Source organism: Sturnira hondurensis, unplaced genomic scaffold (genome assembly GCF_014824575.4).
Source record: "Sturnira hondurensis isolate 20B ecotype Veracruz unplaced genomic scaffold, ASM1482457v3 Scaffold0022766, whole genome shotgun sequence".
Taxonomy (NCBI): domain Eukaryota; kingdom Metazoa; phylum Chordata; class Mammalia; order Chiroptera; family Phyllostomidae; genus Sturnira; species Sturnira hondurensis.
In genome coordinates, this window is record NW_028095397.1 from 234077 (window position 1) to 254118 (window position 20042).

At 55.4% G+C, this 20042-nt stretch overlaps 1 protein-coding gene across 5 annotated transcripts in view; it reads right to left on the reverse strand.

Annotated features, from left to right (window-relative positions):
• CAMK2D (calcium/calmodulin dependent protein kinase II delta) overlaps positions 1-20042 on the reverse strand; it is a 120008-nt gene that overhangs the window by 13996 nt on the left and 85970 nt on the right. For 2 of the 5 annotated variants that reach the window (XM_037036317.1, XM_037036321.1), the window contains 9 exons: positions 13358-13460; positions 11770-11853; positions 9971-10065; positions 7584-7706; positions 6933-7016; positions 6634-6676; positions 5391-5428; positions 2462-2521; positions 745-786 (listed from right to left, as the gene is read on the reverse strand). In XM_037036317.1, the coding sequence (XP_036892212.1) occupies positions 745-786; positions 2462-2521; positions 5391-5428; positions 6634-6676; positions 6933-7016; positions 7584-7706; positions 9971-10065; positions 11770-11853; positions 13358-13460 (672 nt within the window). The remainder of the gene's footprint in view (positions 1-744; positions 787-2461; positions 2522-5390; positions 5429-6633; positions 6677-6932; positions 7017-7583; positions 7707-9970; positions 10066-11769; positions 11854-13357; positions 13461-20042) is intronic. The other 3 variants (XM_037036318.1, XM_037036319.1, XM_037036320.1) reach the window with 3 other exon arrangements.

Below are 20042 nucleotides of genomic sequence, written 5' to 3' on the forward strand. Positions count from 1 at the left end.
GTGTCACAGGTGCCCGGGAGGAAAGGCAGGCGGAGCCTCCTTTGTGAAAGTCTGAAGACACACGCCCCCTCCCCCTCGAACGTGCGGTGACGTGTGAGGACGTGAAGTGGACACAGGGCACATGTCCCTGACGTGCCTCCTGTCCCCTGCGGCCGGGCACACTAGAGTGGCCGGTGCGCTCAGGGCACGCCCGGGCTCCTCTCCGCACAGCCAGCCCGGTGTCTGCTGCTGGAGTCACGCCGTCCAACGCAACACGGCGGCCCACAAGCAGTGAGTGAGACTGCCGTACCGTCTGCAAATTCATGCCAAACCACAGCACCACCACCACCGCCAGCGAATTCGGAGAAAACAATGTAACGACAGAATGAACAAATACCTATGAACTCAGGCTGGCGTCTGGAAGCCAGTGGGAGGCACGGCAGAAGCTCTAAGTGTCTCACGCGGCACACACGCGGGACACAGGGAGAGGCAGGCGTGGGGAGTGGGGGCCTAGCTCCAGAGAGCGTGGCTGCGACGCGAAGATGTGGTCCCCCAGCTCCTACTAACGGTGCGCTTCACTTCTCTCCCAAGTCACCATTCTTTTTGTTTTAAAAGAAATGTGGGCACAGTCTAGGTGAACCAGGCCCACAGGGAAGGTTGCTAGACTGAGGGCAGGGTTCTGCCTGCGCTGGGGTCGCGCAGTGCGCTCTGGCTACAGGGAGCCACGTGGCCTCGTGAGAGCACGAGGCAGTGCTCTCCGCATACCTTGTTTCCGTCAGGGTTGTGGATTACAGTGGTTTGGGGCTCCTGAGTGAGAACAAAATAGAGAAAGAAACAGTTTGCACGGTGAGCATATTCTGACTGGTGTGGGCAGGGCAGGGAGAACAGCCCCCAGGACTGACAGGGACAGAGCGCAAGCCGTGGTGCCCGGCAGAGGCCACAATGGACAGGCCTCGGATGACGGTCTCGGGGAGCCCCGAGGGGACCCTGAGCCCAGGAGCAGCGGCATGCAGAGACCTTACCCCCCGCCCCAGCACACAGACCGGCTGCGAAGTCTGCGACCTGCAGAGGCTCCACTGTTTCACTGCCCAGCACCGGGCACCACCCGCTCCTTGGCGAGGGGCCTGTGCCCGTGGCCAAGGACACGAGGGATGAGAACACTCTGAGGGGATTTCAGATTCTCTGGAGATAGTTTTCAGCTGCAGTGTCCTCAGAACTGATGACGGTGTCTCACTCTAACTGACACACAGATACACACCCTTGGAAAATGTAGAACTGCTGGACTTAAAAAAGGACGGTCCTAACGGACACGTTCTGAAAGTCCGTGAGAGATTCTAAGGAGCCGTTAAGAGGTGCATGTAAAGGGTTCTACAAGTCATCACGGAGTCACAACCGTTTGCTGGTAAGTCCTGTGCCAACTCGTACGAAAAGGCTCTGACTTACGTGCTACACACTTAGGAGATTGGTTTGTAAAGCCGTGTTTTCCATACAGAATTATTTTTCCTATTTTTTTCTACCAGAAAATTTAAGAAATACTCCCAAGTATTTATGTCAAATAAGTGACATAAAAAAGCCTTCATTCCCTTTCGTGGGTGATACGCGGACTCTCGTCACACGATGCCTCATCAGCAGGAGGCCGCGGCGGCCTGAGCGTTGGTGGCAGACACAGGCCCCTCCCAGTGAGGCTGTGGGGACCCTCTGACCACCTGTTGGCCCCGCCGCCCCTCCCTGCTCCACGTGGGATCTGCACTGTGACCAGGAGACAGTCTGCCATCCTGATGTATCTGTCTGTCCTGCCGACGTGTTAAATGAGCCCTGCTGCGTCACTCGAGTGAAACAATCCCTGAGCCCTTGGATTCAGTTATGATATCAGTACATGGGACAGTAAAGAGCCAGAAGCATTTCTGGAAATGCTAAATCCAGACATGGAATGTTCTGGAGAGAACAGTGTGAGACTCAGAGCATGGAGTTCCAGCCGTCACACCTCACACTCAGCGGTGTGCATGGTCTCATCCTCGGGTGACGTGAAACAGTGACCATCTGACTTGGGAGATGGCAAACAGGGGACCCGAATGGTCCAGAGGCCCTCCACCTCACGGTGAGGCCTTAGCAAGCGGGTGGGGGCTCTGAATAAGGTCTGCGCTTCCAGCTCAGCATCTGGCCCTGCGCCCCTGGTGTCAGGAGAGCCGAGAGCCACCAAAGCGCATTCGCAACATGTCCCAGGCACATGCAAAGGCCGGCGGCAGGGAACCAGCTGCAGTGGTGCTCAGCAACGGAGCCAGGCCTCTCACGTCAGAGACGCACGACTCGAATGTTGCCTCCACAAAATCAAAGAAAAACATGATCTTGTCATGTCTTAGAAAGCAAAACAAACCAACCAAAAAAACCCCAAAACCCAAACGAAAGTGTGTGTAACATGGCGAGCACACGAGAAGCAAAGGACAGCAAAGCGCGAAGGAAGGGTTACAGAGTCCAGCTGTACCAGCGCCGGGGGAGGGGCATTTTCTTTGGGGCTAGTTACCACGTTGGCTTTGTTGTTTATCTGTGGGTGTGCAGAAAATAGAGAGAGATGCCTTAAAGCCCTGTAGCAAACTCTACATGCAGTATGTCTGCTGGAGACATTGACACGAAAATAACACTGCAAAGAACACAGGACACACGGCGCCGTCCGGCAGCACCGAATGGCTGCCGTGGTGCCCGCGGTGGCCCCGGGCCTGGCTTGGGCCTGCTGCCCACTCTCTCCGGTTCCACCTGCAGGCCTCGAGGAGCCCGTCCCCGCTTTCACTTTGTCCTGGAGGCTCAGATCCCCACTGACTGGCTTTCTGGGGGGCCCGCCCTCATCCCTTTGCTTAGGGGGCATCCCATGAAAAGTTTCGGTCTTCTGATGACATGCAGGCTTTATAAATTTGTTCAAAAACGGTACGTCTGGGTCTCCTTTAAAAATACATCGTTGAATATAAATAGGCAGACAGCTCATTGCCACATTCTGGTGGTGAACAACTACTTTCCACTAGGTCTCCTGTCAAAGTTCCGCTGCTGTCGCCGAAGATCACACCTGGGACTGCCACCCCTGCTCTAAAGTCACTGGCCCAACCCCACGGAAGAGACTGCTGTCCCTGCGCAAGCGCCTGGGGCTGGGGCGCAGGCCTTGCCCCCCGAGAAGACTCCGCACGCACAGTGGCCCCTTGACCACGCAGCCGAGTCTGTGTGCGCAGAGTCGCGGGCCACCCGCATCTAACCTCACGCGTGGCGACTCACACTGTGGCTGTCAAACAGAAGGAGATGCTCACACTTGCCACCTTGTGCAACGTTCTCGAGGTATTTTCTTCACTATCAGTACTGTCTGAAGGGACACACCCCATAACTGTCCTGTAAATGTACGTAAGGACTTGCAGAGAAAAGTGTACTAAGAAATGAACGCCAAAGAGCACAAGCAAGCGTCCCAAGGAACGCTCGGCCCTCTGGGAACTCTCTTCTCTATCTCAGACCCGGGTCACACTGAAACCAGCCCTGAGAGCAGAGCGGGAGGCTCAGCAGCTGACGTGGGTCCATGGTATTTCGCTTTCCTGTCCCTCCGCCTCCGTGGCCTCGAGGGAGCCCTGGCACACTGCGCGCTGGGACACCAGGAGAAGGCAGAAGACTTCCGGGGCCCCTTACTGGAAAGCTCTTTAAATACCCCTCTGTCTTCGGCAGACAGTTCGTTTGAAACTTTTAAGTGAGAGTGTACAGACTTGGACATGAAATTTGTGCAGCAGCCAAAACGAGAGGCCTCGGAGCCCACAGAAAAGGGTGGAGCGCAGCGTCCTGTGTCCAGAGAGCGTCTGAGGGGGCGCAGACCGTCACCTCATGCCCAGGAGTGCACTCGGCTGGACGGTCAGAGGGCAGAGGGGCGACCTTCCCGGGGGCCACGGGGCACTGTGCACACACACTGTGAGGACGCTGCATTCATCATGTCAGTGGATACAAACAGTTGTTTTTATTTGTCGAGACAAAAGAATTGTTTTTTCCTAGGACGTGGACGCCAAGAACTGCTTTATTCTAGTGAGTGCTCCACACCCACCTGTGCACACCAAATGCACACACGAGCACACGCACACCCCCACGCACCCCCGCGCACACAGCGATGTGGACACTGTGCTTCGAGAGCCCTGCGCCAACCCCGTGCGACTGGCTCCTGGGTGCAGCTTCTCCCTGGGAGAGGCTGGTAGGCAGACCCCCCTCCCCGAACACACAGGCTGGACGCCTTTTTCTGATCTCCCCAATCAGAGGTGGGGAGGGAAAAACAGGGCCAGCCGAGCTTTTGGGTGTTGCAGTGTGGCGCCCAGGATGGGATAGTGGGCTCGGGAAGTGCCTCCACCTGAGGGGACTGGTGGCGATCGATGCCCAGCAGGAGCTGTGGGCTCTGTGTCCAAACAGCACAGGGCAGCACAGGGAACGCCACCTCCAGGGAAGGCTGAGACCTCACATTCCCACCACATCAACTGGGAACAAGCAGGCATCCCCTGTGATGCTGAAATTTAAACAGGGGGCCCTGAGCAGAATGGGGGCAACTGGCAATGGGCAGTGCAGGGTGTGGCTGCCCCCTTGCAAATCCGGTCACGCGGGCAGGTGGTGAGGACAGGAGAGGGCAAGGACCCAGGAGACCCACCATTTCCTGCGTCACATTATCATAAGTGAACTGAGCACTTGACTTTCAGTCAAGTTCAAAGGTTAGAACAGTAACTAGTCCTGAGAATGCTGACGTGCTCGTGAGGAATGTATGCATCTGCCAGTGGGAGAGAGAGAAAGGCATTAAGGAGAACATACACGCTCTGGAAAGATAAACACAACGTGAGTACACGATCGCATTCCAAGGGAGAGTCCCGTGAAACAAAATGGGGTCCACGGAAAACCAGTTACATTATCCTGCTTAGGAATCCAAGAGGGCGAAAACACCCCATTCCTTTCTTGGAAGGTTTATAAAAGTCGTTCCAAACACTCCCCTAGAAGTGGCTCAGCACCTTGGACAGAAGCACAGTGACCGAGGGCCCCCGAGACAGGGCCCTCGATCTCCAGACCAGCTGCGGCCCCCTCGGGCTGCTTCCCTCAGCAGCGCCCGTGTGCGGGGAAGGTCTGGCACCACGGCTCTCAGGCGGCTGGGACAGTTTGGTACCGTAGGAAACCAGAGGGGGCTAGACATTCCGTTTCCATTCAAATCCATGTAAAAGTATTATCCGTCACGACTGTTTCATACATGTAATAAAAAAACCCACAGCTTTCCTTGGCATAGACACCACTCATCTTTGTGTGTGAAATTCTCTGATGCTTCAACCTGACCCCCCACAGGGACCGTGAAAATGCTCTGCCGGGACCCAGGGCCCAGGCCGCTGGGAATTCGTGGAAGCGGAGCAGGGAGCCTGTGCCGGACGTACCTTCACTCCGTCTGGCTTCTTCAGCAAACTCTTGGCTGCTGCAAAACAGGAGCGAGCTCGTGTCAGCGAGTCACCAGCGAGCCACCCTGTCTCCGGGGCCCAGCAGGAGACATTCCCAGCCCCCCCCCGTGCCCCCCCCCCCGGCATGTGGAGCTGTGGTCTGCCTGTGCACCTGCCCAGCTGGCCATGGCAGCCAAGCTGCCTGGGCACAGAGACGTGGCATCGCCGCATGAGGAAGCTGCAGCCCGGTCCCTGCCCAGTTCCCCGCGCGGTCTTCCCAATTTTGAGTGATTCGCTAATTATTGGGCCACAGTGAAATGTTAATTTATTTGAACAAAGTCTGTACTAGGTAATATTTCATGAGATGAACTGAACTCACCCCTGTAAATGTCAACCGTTCAGAGAACAGGTCACTTGCCAAAGGCAGTGACGAGGGGACCAAACCCACCCAGCTGAACCACTGTCCGTCCAGCTGCTGTTCCCCAGCTCACACCGTCCACCGCTCAGCGCTTGGGGACAGCATCGCCCCTAGGGTCGCTGTGGCTCTGGGCCCTGCAGAAAGCAGGAACAGATGCGGGACTGCTGGGGAGTCGGACCCCACGGGCCCTTCTGTAGGCAGGATGCGAGCAAAAGGGCCCTTGTCTTGGCGCGGTCGTTTGACAGCTGTCCGGGTATCAATGGCCTGACAGGAGGCTGACCAAGAGCAGCTTTCTCGCTGCTCCGGGCCTCTCTGGCCTGGACGCTGATTACCAGTCACCGAAATGTGACTTGGAAACCGGGTCCCCTGAAGTGATCAGTCGAAGAAGGGGGCCCCAGATGGAAACAATGCCTGGAGACAGTAGACACTCGTGTCCATCTGGGGGAGTGACTCTTGCCGTTAAGAACTGGCTCAGATTCACGTTGCAAGCTGAGCTCGCCCAGCTCACAGAGGAGTGTTGCCTGTCTGCCCACATGCTGACGCAGGCAGCTCCCCTAAGGGAGTCTGGGCCCCTCTCCTACAGCCAGGATGTGAGCGTGCTTTCAGAGAACTTGGCCCCCAGGAGCGGAGTCCCAGTGATGGCCTTCTTTTAAGGGTCACCTGCGTGGCGCCCCTTCACATAGCACCTTGGGGACGAGGCCACAACCCCCACTGCGATCCCCAAACCACACACCACTGTTTTCCTCACTATTATTTTTTCCTCAATTCCAAAGAGAGGAAGAAAGAGGAAACCAGAAAGTGAGATCAGGTCCTTAACTCACGTACCTGAAAAATTCCTTGTGGCCAGCATCGTGGTCAGGATGGCGCCCTGTGAGATGGGAGAGTGGGTGAGTGCCGTCCTGGGCCACAGCCTCCCGCCCAGCTCAGGGGTCCCCTGAGCTACTGCTCCCTCCGATGCCAGTCACAGGCCCCCAGCCATCCCATCACAGGTGACACCCAGTGCACCCCTCACTCCTGGAGACCCAGGAGCCAAGCCCATAGGCTGGACACGAGGGAGTCTCTGCAGACAGAGCCTGCTCCTCGCCCCGCCCCCACCCGGGCCCCCCTGCAAGGCCCCCCCGCACCTTGAGCTTCCTGCGGGCGTTGAACTTCTTCAGGCAGTCCACGGTCTCCTGCCTGTGCATCATGGAAGCCACCGTGGAGCGTTGCTGTGGGGGGGGGGGAGCTCACACTCTGCACGGCACCGCGGCCCCTCCCCAGGTGCCCCCACGCCCACACGCTGTGACCGAATCCTGCAGGGCTGCCTTCCGCCTGCTTCCCCGAGTAGGCACCCCCTCACACCTGACACGCACCCCTACAAAGCACTGCCATCCCCACGGCCCCCAGCGCTCATAGGCTTTGGGGGCACATCCATCCAGGGCTCACTCGGCCTCAGACCGCCAGCCCTTCCTGTGAGGAAAACTTCCCCCCAGCTTCCAAACCTTGCGTTTTTTCCTACAGCTGCCTAGTTGTGCACAATAAACGTTGTGTAATTGTTCTCTCGTAGGTGGTGCTGGGTCTGGGTGTCACCTCTGCACCTCTGTGGTGACCGTCACCGGTGACTGGTGGCAAGCCCGCAGGCCCTGCTACCCAAGTGTGTTTTCACTGTAACACAACTAACTTTGTTTAGCACCTTGACTCAAAATCCACACACACGTTTCACCTTTTTCCGCAAAAACTATTTTAGACCCATGAAAAAACGGAAAGGCAGCCCGTCCTGTGCGGGCGCCACTCACGCAGATCCACGGGTGCTTGAGTGCCTCGGAGGCCGTGACGCGCTTGGCGGGGTTGATGGTCAGCATCTTGTTGATGAGGTCTTTGGCTTCAGGAGTCACTGTGTCCCACTCTGGGGACGGAAACTTCAAAAACAGAAACCCACAAAGAGTGTAAACAGCAAGTTCCCTCAGTCGAACAAGGAAGAGCCATGCACGCCAAAGATCCCCTTAACCACCGAGTTCCCGCAGAAGTGCTCTGTCTGTGCGGTGGAACTGTGTCTGGGTCGACAGGGATGGGGACCGCTGCCCCGCGTGCCTGCCTGCTGCGCGTGCACAGAGCGGGGCTGACAAGGGACGGAGCCTCCCAAGTGTGTGCTCTACGTAGTAAATGCTTTCAGAGTCCAGAAAAATAAAAGATCTTTCACTCCTGAAAGTGAAAGTTTACATACTTCTTCTCACGATCATTTGCACAAGTCATGAAGGTGGCAGCTGTGGCACGTGTGGGCGCCACCACGCTGCCCTGGGAGGGCTCCCTGAGGCCCTTCGGGCCCCACCGTCCCAGCAGCGACAGCAGAGACAGCCCAAGGCCTCGCGTCCTGTGTGGTTCGCGTCCATTGGTGGCCGCAGCGCGAAGGGTCGGGCTGTGCTGCTCCCCACGGGCTGACCCAGCCACTGAGGGTTCCCTGCCACTGAGTTCAGGAAGGACCAGCTCCCGAAGGGGCAACCGGACACCCACCTCCCACCAATGACTTCACAGTAAAGCTCCTTATCCCAGGCTCCTCAGTGAAACTGCTGCTGGCGAGCACACGACCTCACCCCCACCTAAGCAGCCAGTTGGCAGAAATACTCTCAGGGAAACTTCAGAAACATGTCTCATAGTTTCTAGACAACAGAAACTGGGCTCTCTCCCAGTCTGTGAGGCTTTAACGAGAGTCTTGGAAAAAGCTATTGTAACTGTGCCATGGACTTGTTACTTTTTGTATAAAACAGGCAGTTTGTGACCCACTGGCAAAATGAAATTTGAGAAAAGTTTACTCTTTAACAGTTGTAGATTTTGCCAGTTAACAACTGTCACTCTTGTCACTTTACTCCTGCGTTTATTTTGGGCAGCTGCAAAAACTTGCTAAGGACTCAGAACAAGGAAACACTCTAGGCTGCAATGGGTGCACGGCCCCACCCAACTTTCCTAACCCTGACTCGGCCTGGGGGCCTTGCCCTCCTTCGCAGGAATGGACAGGTGCTGCTGTGGCCACCGAATAAGTCTGTCCAATTGCTGGTCTGCCTAGATGGAATGCGTCAGCATGAGAAGAACCATTTTTCCCGTGACGCGGTCTTCCATCTCACCAGACACATTAACAGAAAGCACTGGGAGTTCATGAGACCTGACAGAACATAATTCAGACTTTTAAAAATACATATTTATTTATTCTAGAGAGAGGGAAAGGGAGGGAGCAAGAGACGGTGAGCAACATCGATCAGTTGCCTCTCGCACGTGCCCCAGTGGGGACCAAGCCCACAACCCAGGCTTGTGCCCTGAAAATTGAACCTGTGACTGTTTGCTTTGCAGGATGACACCCAACCCACTGAGCCATAGCAGTCAGGGCTAATTCAGACTTTTTACATCAGTGCTCTCTCTTCTACATGGAGCTTTTAATCTGTGCACAGAATGTGGACCCTGTATCATCTGCTACTGAGTCACCCCACTTACTGGCACAGGGGAGCAGCTGCAGCCCCCCATCCTGGCCTCTGGGGGCTGTGGGGGGAAGCCAGAGGGAGTGTCTCATACAGACACTCTTGCCAAGAGAGGGAGACTGTCTAGGAGAGCAGACTGAAGCCGGAAGGGGACAACAGATAAGACCTCACTCTTCAGATTCAGAAGTTAATTCACACACATGTGTGTACACATATATGCCTACTTCCAAACAGGCTAACTGCAAATAAAATGCTCTGGGACTGAAAAGTAACTTCAACTGTGAAGCCTCTTCTTCAAAGGAGAGGCTGCACGGAGCCCCCGAGACGAGTGAGACAGGGAGCGGACGTGGCACGCGGAGAGGCACCCCACCTGGCACGCGGGCCCCAGAGTTCTGCTGACACACAGTTTACGGTCACGAGACAAGCACCGGGGAACACAATGAAAACAAACAGGTGGGAACTGCTCCTAAAGCAAAGTGCTGTGGTTTCTAGGAGCTCAAATGCACAAAGATCCCAACGTTCGGACAAGCCAAGTCCTTCCTCAGAGACTCCAAGCTGCCCTCCTTTCGCCCGCAGCAGCTGTGGGCTAGGAGGACACAAGCAGGGTGTGAGGCCGCACTTTCTGATTCCCGACTTGCCCCCTCCCTGCCCCGCCCCTCCCCTCCAAGAGGAGGACCACAGGGAGCGCCTGCAGCACCCCGAACCCTGTTACGTACGTCGTAGGCGCCGGCCTTGATCTGCTGGTAGAGCCTGTGCTGGTCTTCGTCCCAGAATGGGGGGTACCCCACCAGCAGAATGTACAGAATGACACCTGCGGGGATGGGCGTATCAGCACGTTAGGCCACCCGGCCAGCAGTGAGCTCGCTGGACACCCACAGGACATGCGGAGGGAGGGGCTGGGCTACAGGGGCGCCCCGGACAGACTTGTGTGCAGTGGCAGTCGGGCAGGGTCACACGGTCCGGCTGTCAGGCCTGAGCTGCTGACCAGGCCCAGCAGGTCACCTGAGGATGGCACCTGCCTGCCATTCTGGGCCACATGCTCTTTGGCCTCCCTGAACATTCCTGTATGTGACTGGCCTGCAAGGGTTGCTGGTATCTCTGTTTCATCAGAGGGGCCGAGTCCCAAGACTGTGTGTGAGCCGGGTCTCGGCTGCAGAGCTGGGGAGCTGGGTGCCTCCCAACCCCACACTCACTGCCCAGCAGGTCCTGGCCGGGCAGAGGGAAAGGAGGAAAAACAGGAACTAAGGGAGGTATAAGGAGGGGCAGGCAGTGAATGGCCCTGGATGAGGTCGGCAAAGGCTGCAGGCCGTCTCAGGTCCCCAGTCACTGCCTGGTCTGCACCCACGGGCCCTCGCCCCTGCATTCAGGGCTCTCAAGCAGCACTCCAGCCCCGCCGCCCAACCGCTCTCCACAGCACCCATCACTCAGCGCCTGCCTGTTACATTCAGCAGCGGAAACAGACCTGGTGGCGGTTGACCATGCAAAGAAATCTGAGTTATCGTCATTAGCATTTAGCCGTGAACAGGACATTTTGGGATAGCACTCTGACCCCAAGGCAGTTCAGGGTTCACGCTAAGAAGTCACCCTCGGGGAGGGGGGAGGGGGACAAGCTGGGGAAACACCTAAGATCTCACATGCTAACAAAGGGAGAAGCCCAACGGTTTAGGATAGCTGCTTGTGTTTCAATGACTTTGCCAACTATAAGGTGTCCCCGTCTAAAGTGTGCTGGATTCCAGGAGGGCACCACGGCCTGCTCCCGGGAGAGAAGCCGGCTCAGAGGCAGGCAGGGCTGGGCAGCAGGCGCCCTGCGTACACAGGGCGCTCCCAGTGGCACCCCAGGTGCGGAGGGGCCCAAGCCTTAGACGCTCCGCAGTCAAAGCTGAACACCACACTGCCGCTGTTGCCAGAGAGGGGACAGACAGCAGGGGACAATCCATTCCTCTGATGGGCAGTAAGGGACTTATTCACGTTCTTAAGTAAAACCAAACCTGGGAAGTTACTTTCTGAACCAGGGTCTGGGACCGGCCCCTTGCAGGCTCCGTGGCCACCACCAAAGGCAGCGGAGCCCCGTGCAACAGGAGGCTCAACACTCCCGACAGTAGCCAGGGCTGCCCATGCCTTTGCCCCGAGGAAATGCTCTGGGCACCCTGTCTTACTCCTTTCCTCTCCTTCTCCCTCTTGCGTTAGGGTGAGTTCCCAGACAGGAAAGAGGTCCTGTGACAGCCACCTTGGACGACATAGCAACCCCATGCCAGCACCCACAGGGTCAGAACCACATGGCCGAGGCAGCAGTCAGGCCCCCAGGAGGGTCTCCTCTCCGCTTCCCCGGACACAGCCTCCGCCTCCCAGCTGCTTCTCAACTTCGGGGATGCTGGGAAGGCCAGGAGGGGACACAAGTGAGGCCTGCCAGGGGACCCCCGCCCCTGACCACACAGCACCACTGAGACCTGCAGGCGGCACTGGTGGTGCCCAGGCAGAAGGAAAGCAGCCCTGCAGCCCGCCCGGGGGTCCTTACCGCAGGCCCACATGTCCACTGGCTTCCCATAGGGGTCCTTCCGTAGTACCTCTGGAGAGAGGTAGCCGGGTGTGCCCGCGAACCCTGCAGAAACAGAGGCCTGTGAGTTGGCACCATGGGACGAGGCCACGTGAAGGGGGGACACCAGCTGACACACGCAAAGTAGGGACACCAAAGTAGGGGCTCTTTCGTGTGGTGTTTGCCCCACTGCTCCAGCCTCAGGGGACTGCAGGGGCAGAGCGAGCCCCCTCCATCTGTGCAGGGCCCGGCCAGCCCGCGCCGTGGCCGGCCCTCTCCCTGTGGGGGCTGGGAGCAGTGTGGGAAGGGGTGAGCATGCACCACGCAAAGGTGCCACGCGGGCCCGGCGCACGGGGCGTCTTGGTGGCAGGCAGCTGAGGAGCAGCAGGTGCAGGCATCCCAGGAGGGGGACGGCCCTCAGCCCGGGCGTGGGAGTCGAGGCTGAGGTGAGCTGGTCCAAACAAACCCAAGGGAACAACTCCGTGCTCCTGCAGCCCCCGTGCACCCTGCCCCCTGGGCACAGCCAGGACGCGAGCCTGGTCAGGGGCACGGTGGGTCTGCCCCCAAAACACAGAGGGAGCACCTGGGGTCCCCCAACCACCTGCAGTCATTCAGAGAAAAGCATCTAGGGGCGAGGGCATTAAAAATACCTAATCTCAGAACAATGAAAGTCGGAAGGATAGTGAGACGGGGCTCAGGGAGAGGTTCCGGGGCGCTGTGTGAGAAGTGGGTTGGCAGTGGGAACTGGCAGAAAGACGGAGGGTAAACTAACTTCTTCCGGCCACACGCCGGAAGTGGATAAGCCTGGTTAGAAACACTTGTCATTTAAATTTGTTTAGAACCAGAAATCGCATCATATAGAAATCTCAAAATTACCGAAATTTCAGAGAGGAAACGTATTTTCTGGAACAGATACATAAGATCAAATGCATACTATAACTCTACGTGTGTCCACGCTTTGTCACACTGTCACACTCTCCTTCCCCAGTCCCCAGGTCCGTCAGATTCTCGGTGCTTCCCGAGCCTGACTCCACGCAGCAGCTCCTNAGGTAGTGGATAAGCCTGGTTAGAAACACTTGTCATTTAAATTTGTTTAGAACCAGAAATCGCATCATATAGAAATCTCAAAATTACCAAAATTTCAGAGAGGAAACGTATTTTCTGGAACAGATACATAAGATCAAATGCATACTATAACTCTACGTGTGTCCACGCTTTGTCACACTGTCACACTCTCCTTCCCCAGTCCCCAGGTCCGTCAGATTCTCGGTGCTTCCCGAGCCTGACTCCACGCAGCAGCTCCTGGTGGCAAGTGCGGCTACGTGTGCACAGGCCCTTCTCGCGGACCAAACACCCACGTGACCTCAGAGCCTGTCTTCTCACTGTCCTTGAAGAAAAAGTCTGTGCGCTCGCTACTGCTCTCCTACAAACACATCTCCCCTTAAGTTATTTAAGTGAAGTGCTGATAGGCCCCCATCTTCCTGCTGGCCGAGCAGGGTTGGACAGCATTCCCATTCTCTGTGGTCAGGGAGCAGGGTGTGGCTGGGCAGCAAGGGTGAGACCTACTCACCGAACCATGCCTGCTGGTCTCCTTGAACTTCTATGGCCAGGCCAAAGTCCGCCAGTTTCACAGCCGCTCCCTTGGATTTGCTAGCTAAAAGCAAATTCTCAGGCTTTATTTAGAAATGAAAAAAAAAGAGAGAAGTGAGAACCTCTTTTAAGGGACTCTCCACCAGGAACAGCCCTGTACAAGACTGGGAGTGCAGGCAGACGCCACCCTCTCCCCCCAGACTCACCCCGGCCCCCAGGGAAGACAGGGCTGGAAACGACGAGCACTGCCACATGTGCAGGTGCGGACAGACGCACGCACACCCGCGACGGGCCCTGGCCACGGAGGGTGCGAGTGGCTTGGGCCCAGGGCACTGGCGTCTGTCCGGACCTGCTCACGTGCGCCCCAGGGCTGCCCGGGGCCCGGACGAGGCCATGACAAGGGCTGAGAAGCTGGCAGAGCACAGATACCGGCAGCAGCAGGAGACAGGGCAACGCGACAAGAGTTGGACTGATTTACAGACATTTGGCAAAGAAAGCTGTGCAAATTAAATCCTAGCTGATTTTAGGAGTTGGGACCCAAATGTAGTGATTTTGATTCCTCGATGTTTCCAAACAATTTCTGTACAAATTTTGGAGTCTTGTTCTGAATTATGTATTAAAATTGCAGTCTTTAAGAATCTGTTTATTCTTAAAGGCAGAAAGAGTACGCTACTGTTTGCCAAATGTTATCGTCAGCTTTTCCCCTTTATAGGCTAGCTTTCTGCACCACAATTTATGTGTCTTCAGAGTGCGATTCTGAGCATTACTTAGACATCCATCTTCACACCTCGGAATACTACAAGGAAGAAGCGTTCTCACTTCCCGGTCTTCACCACTGCTTGGGACTAGTAACTCCAGTGGAAATACGGCTGTTTCTGCCCCAGTGCCTCCCAACCAGAGACCAAGACACGGGGGCACGGGGGCACTCGGAAGGCAGGCACCAGCCTGAGCCTGGCACGGGGCTGAGCGCCCTGTGGGTTTGAGGAGGCGGCAGGGGAAGGTGGCTGGGAAGGGCGGCCAGTCCATGAGCTCAGTGACACTGCTCCGTCCAGGTGTCTGCAAAGATGGGCGGGGACAGACATACCCGGGAGAGCAGCTCACGCTCTCTTCTCCTTGGGACAAGACCAGCAAACTTAGAGGTGCGTCTCAGACTGACCGAAAAAGGGCGGGAAACAACACCATACAAAAGCCGAAACAACTGTCTGGAAGTCTAAAGATTCAGTCAAATTGGTTCTGTTTATATACTGACAAACAGCTAATTTCATCTTTTTTCATAAAATAGGGTACTTTTTTTTACTGCATTAGTCAATTCTGTTGGTTGCTCTGACCTTGTATTAACACAGCCTAAACCAATATTTAATTGATTAGTTAAGCGAGTCATGCAAATTAGCAAGTGACTCATAACCAAGTGTGAAGGAGTCAGGTTAAGGCTGTAGGGGGAGATGTTAGTCGGGCACCAGGCGAGCCCAGGCTGCTGCGTCACTGCCCTCAGTCATTGTCGTCAGAGTCACTGCCGTCAGGCGCAGCACCAGGAGGATGGCTAGTAGCTGCAAGGCAAACTCGCGACAACGCCTTAGGGGTGGGCAGACTTCGGATCACCCCGACACCAAACTGGGGTAATGTAGTTTGGGTGTTGGGATGAAGATGTCTCAAGAATATGAATGATCTTCACACTGAAACAACTGTCAGCAAAACCTAACATTGCAGATTACTTGGAACTCTGGTCATCTATCAACAGAGCATCAAACCATGGCATGCTATTATTTGACATTTTATTCTTAGAACTAAAACGCTTCTAATGTAATCAATAGTCTCCAGCTATTGATTTATGGAACAAATGGCTGGAGGAACCCCGTCCAACTGTCGCCATGGTTTGCAAGCACGGAGGTGTTGGAGAGCCGCGTGACCCACACCGTGCCGACTTGTCACCAGTAGGCTCGTCTCAGGGAAGACTTGCAATTGCCCTCGAAAGCGCAGCCATTTTAGGTGTCTTGGGTCAAGCGGCACTGAAGTTTGCTGAGCAAATGCCAGTGTCACCATGAATGAACATTTAAAAATTTACACGGTTTCATTCTTATCACTCAGTCAGAACACTCTGGGCAGTGCTGTGTGCTTCATGCCCTAAAACAGCGGGTCTCCTCCAGCTGCGCTGAGGTGGCCACCTGGGCTTTACCAGGCAGGCCCTTTAGGGATGGAACATTCGCCCCGCGACAGGCCCTCGGGCCCCCCACATGCCTGTGAGCCGTGCAGGAAGTCACAGGCCTGGCAGCTCTGGGGTCGACCCTGACGCCCAGGACGACTGTTCCGTGGCAGTTACGTGCAGGAAGAGGCAAGGCAATTAATTTCAAGGTCATTTTATTAGTTAAAAAATTAGCAGCCCTGAAATGGCTTCATGTTTATGTATATCTTTTAGGCAACCCTAAAATACAGATTGTGGGATGCGACCTGGAAAATTGGGATGACTGACTTTATTGAGATTTGCTTTACGTTACTCAGTGGCAAACACAAGGCCCGCCAGCCGAATCCTTGTTTGTACCCAGCGGCAGCGGCAAGCCCTCACTTAACTGTTAAGGGTAGTTACGTTTATACGGTCCTAACATTACACTTGGCCCTCGGAGGGCAACTGCGAGGCTGATGTGGCCCCTGGTGCAAATGAGTTCGACACCCCTGCTTATAAAATGTTTCGTCACAAGACTGCTTCTGATTAATGGCTAGCTTCAACGAAACATCAGGAATGTCACACGAATTCGATTTATACATATGTTTTGGAATATATCAGAAGCATTGATTAACCCTATTATCCCGTCCTACGATTCATACGGACTCCACATCAAACACATACTGTGCTACCAAAGGTCAGCGGTGAGGGGGCAAGTTCAAATCCTGAGTGACGACAGAAAGAAAATTTGTCTTATACTCCAAAAAATGCTGAGGCAGGAAAACCTCTCAGCTTATGGGGTCCGAGTCCTTAAAAAGGGCGCCCGCTGCACCCTCATCTGCTGCTGTCTCACGACTTCGACCTTCTGCCTCGAACGGGCAGAGTGCGCTCAGCAGCTCTGCTCTTCCCGGGCAGCCGTGGGTGAGCCCGGGCCTGGCACCGTGCAGGACACAGGCAGCGCGACGGCCCCGAGTAAGGGTGCAGGCCAGGGTGTGCGTCCCGGCTTCGGTCCTGACTCACAGACTCTTGGAGCTGAGTACGTAGTTTCTCTCTCAAACATTCTAAGGAGTAGCTTCTGTCAGCTGTTCACAGGAACCGCGTTCTCCAGGCCCCCGAACGAGAGCATGTCTGAGTCGACATTCCTTTATTTCCTGTGACATCATGGCTGTCTCTCGTCATCGCAGCCTCTCTTTGACCGGATATTTTTCGAGTTGCAGTGCTTGTTGGAGGTCTGGTCTTCTTTTTGGCAGGAGGACAGCGACTCCCACTCCACACAGTTGTAAGTGACTTCAGTCCCGTGGCCTGTGGGCCCACGCAGAGCTCTGCTCTTGACTGGCACTGGAATTCACGCCCAAGGCTCAGACGGGCCCAGGCAGGGATGGCTTGCGAGTGTTTGTTCTCTTCCCTTCACGGCCGACAGCCCCGTCACTGGCTCACACATGACCAGCAGGAGTCCCAGTGGCTCACGGACAGTCTGTCTGTCAGCACCCCAGACCCTCTGTCTGGCCTGACGGGGCCTGTGTTAGGGGCCCCGCGCCTTCCATTTTCTGAGCCTCACTTTCTAAAGGCTGTAGCCAATGCCTCATTGGTCCCTAAACAAGGAACTTTTACTTTACACAGCAGCCTATTCCCCAACTATGTTCCTCCCGCATGCCACAGGATAGCTGGAAGTGACCTTATTCTCTTACTCCCAGCTCTGGGAGATCTGTGGGTGGGATTAAAAAAAATCTTTTGGTTAACTAAACTTAGACCCATTACCCACATAATTCTTAACATTGCTGGCAAAATTATTTCCCATCACCGTTGACCTATTCCTTGGTCTCTATGAAAGCTTCAGTGCACTGAGCTGAGAAGTAGCAGAGACTCTGGAACCAAACCACGTGGGCGCACACCTGTGGCCTAGTTGAGTGACAGGAAGAGGTCCTGCCTGCCAAGGGCACTGCAACGTCCCTGGGCAACAAAGGGCCGCCTGAGTGCCCTGCACAGGAAGAGGTTGTGGGCATTCCCAAGGGAAGTCGGCATAGGGACATGGTGGCTGTTGGATAAGGGGCAGGCATTACTGGTTTTATGACGGAGGTCCTGCCTTGGTCCCAACCCCTCCAAAGAAGAGAGTGCATTCCCAAATTCCAGGACACTAATTGTGTCAGCAGGGCCAGAGCCAGCACCGTGAGGGTCTCTAGCAGTTGGCCCGACCTGGACACACAGTTGACAGTAGCTGTGTCTGTGCATGCACGAGATCCTGCCTGGTGTGCAGTGCCATGTGCCCTTGGCCCTAATGCCCAGCACCCGCCCCTGCGCCCCCTGCGCGCACCTGCGCCTCCCGTTCCCACTGCCTGCAGAGCTCGGCCTCCTCTCTAGTCCAGAGAGCTCTCCAACAGGGGCGGGTGCCCAGGGTTAATCCAGCCCCCACGAGTGATCTCCAGGCTATCGCGCTATTAGACAGGGCATGCTCATCTTCTTCATCCAATTTTAAGCAATGTACATAGCAATCTATCTTACTGTGTTACCTTTTATGCTATAAATGTGCTTTCATTCTTCCCTCGATAGAAGGCGCCTGTGCACACACTCAGGAGGCGTGGCCAGTCCCCAGTTGGGTCCTCAGAGTCACATGCCCTGCTTTGCAGTCACAACACTGGGAGGGTCTGACCCACAGAGCTCACAGGTGCCTTAATATTGAGGAGGAATGACACTTCCCGGGATTTTCGCTAATAATTAAACTGCGCTCAGACATCTGTGTTATCCCTGAATTAACACGGGAATTGGGGTTTGGAAACAAAAATATATGGCCTGAGAATACTAAGAGCAATATTTTTGGAACCTGCTAGTAAGAAATTTCAGTCATCAATTTTTCTCGTTTTCAGGTGTTGGCAAAATGCTATTACAAGCAGCACAGTTACCGGGTAGAGCACACTTGGAGGGTATGAGACACAGAATGGGCCATGTGTCCAGGGCCCTTAGCATGCTCTGCATTCTCGCTCAGCAGAGGCTCCTGAAACAAGCACGCAGAACTACTCTGAGCTGAAGTCTACCCAGGCCAGCCATCGGACAGAGACCAGGGCAGGTGTAGAAATGAGGACACACTCCCTGGAAGTCCACTTCTGTCCTCCCTAATGTCACAGGAGAGCGGAGCAGAAATGCATCTCCCCAGAAAGCAATGTGCTGGGTGATGCTGTAGCCTGTCTCCAGGTGGCCAGATTCCCTGAGGTCCCCTGCCTGAGTTTTTAATTAGCGACTTTAGCTCATGTGTCAGAAAATATCTTCTTCCTCACGGCTCTCCTGCTGGGCCCGCTGCCATCTCAGATTAGAGCTCCGGCCATTGCAGGCAGGGCTCCGCTGAGCTGGATGCTGACACACGTCCACCTCACGGCCTAGAAACCGTGACCCAGGAGTCACTGAAGAGTGCTCACTCTCTCCATTTACACGACATGGAGAAAAACATTCCCAATGACCAGTCCATCAAACAGAGCACCTGGTAAGCGGCGCAAACACATGGGTGTCCATACATGTCCACTTACAAAGAAAACCGGCTCCATGAGTTCTGAGAAGCAGCAGAAAGGGACTCTGACTGCACACGGCTGGAAAGGAACTTCTGAAGTGATCACCAAAAAAGAGTTTTCAGAGGAACACGTTTTTCCTTCATTCCAGTGGGTACATTTGGTAGGAGTCGGCAATGAGCACAGGTCTATTTCGGCTGTCAAAAGGAAAACACCACCAGCCATACCTTTGCTTTGACATTTGATGCTCTCACATTCAAACCAAAGACAGAGGAAGATTCCAGAAAACTAAGGCAAGGTTTTGCTTATGAATCCCATCCCCAAGTAGCTCGCTGTGGACTTTAGAGACAACTCTTCTTGGACACACTGAATGGATGGCAGTGACGGACCTACAGTTCCTTACGACTAGAGGGGTCTGGACGTGAGCAGCCAGCTGAGGTCCCATTGAACACACACAGCTGGACAGCGGAACCTCTGCCAGTGCCGTGCGCACACCTGGGAGGGCTGAGCCTTGGACCAGAGTCACAGCCGTGTCCACAGGCCCCGCGCTCGCACCGGCTCGCCCACCCTCGCTTCCTCTCGCGAGTTTCCAGGCCTTCCCCTCTGCTCTGGGATCCCGTGTGTGAGACCAGAGCGCCGAGAAGTCTTCCCTACTCACTTTCCAATGATCCAAACGCTGCTCACTAGTGGTGTGAGAGGCCGAGCAAAGTCTTTTGTTTTACTTTTCTTCACCTGACCCAAAAGGCACGAGGGTCTCAGTCCCGGGAATGTCAGCGAACCACGGACCAGGAAGCCTCTGAGTTCTCAGAGTTCTCGGAGACCCCGGGGCCCAGCAGGGCTCGCCAGCACCCAGCCCGTGGGCCGGAATCGGCCTCGTAACTGCGTTTCCACACGCCTCGTAACACGGGTGACCACTGACACCGCGCTGGGTGTAGAGCACAGGCTGGGAGACGGTGCGTCTGACCAGTGCCCACAGGACAAGTTCAGAATGAGGAGGGCATCGGGCAACGCAA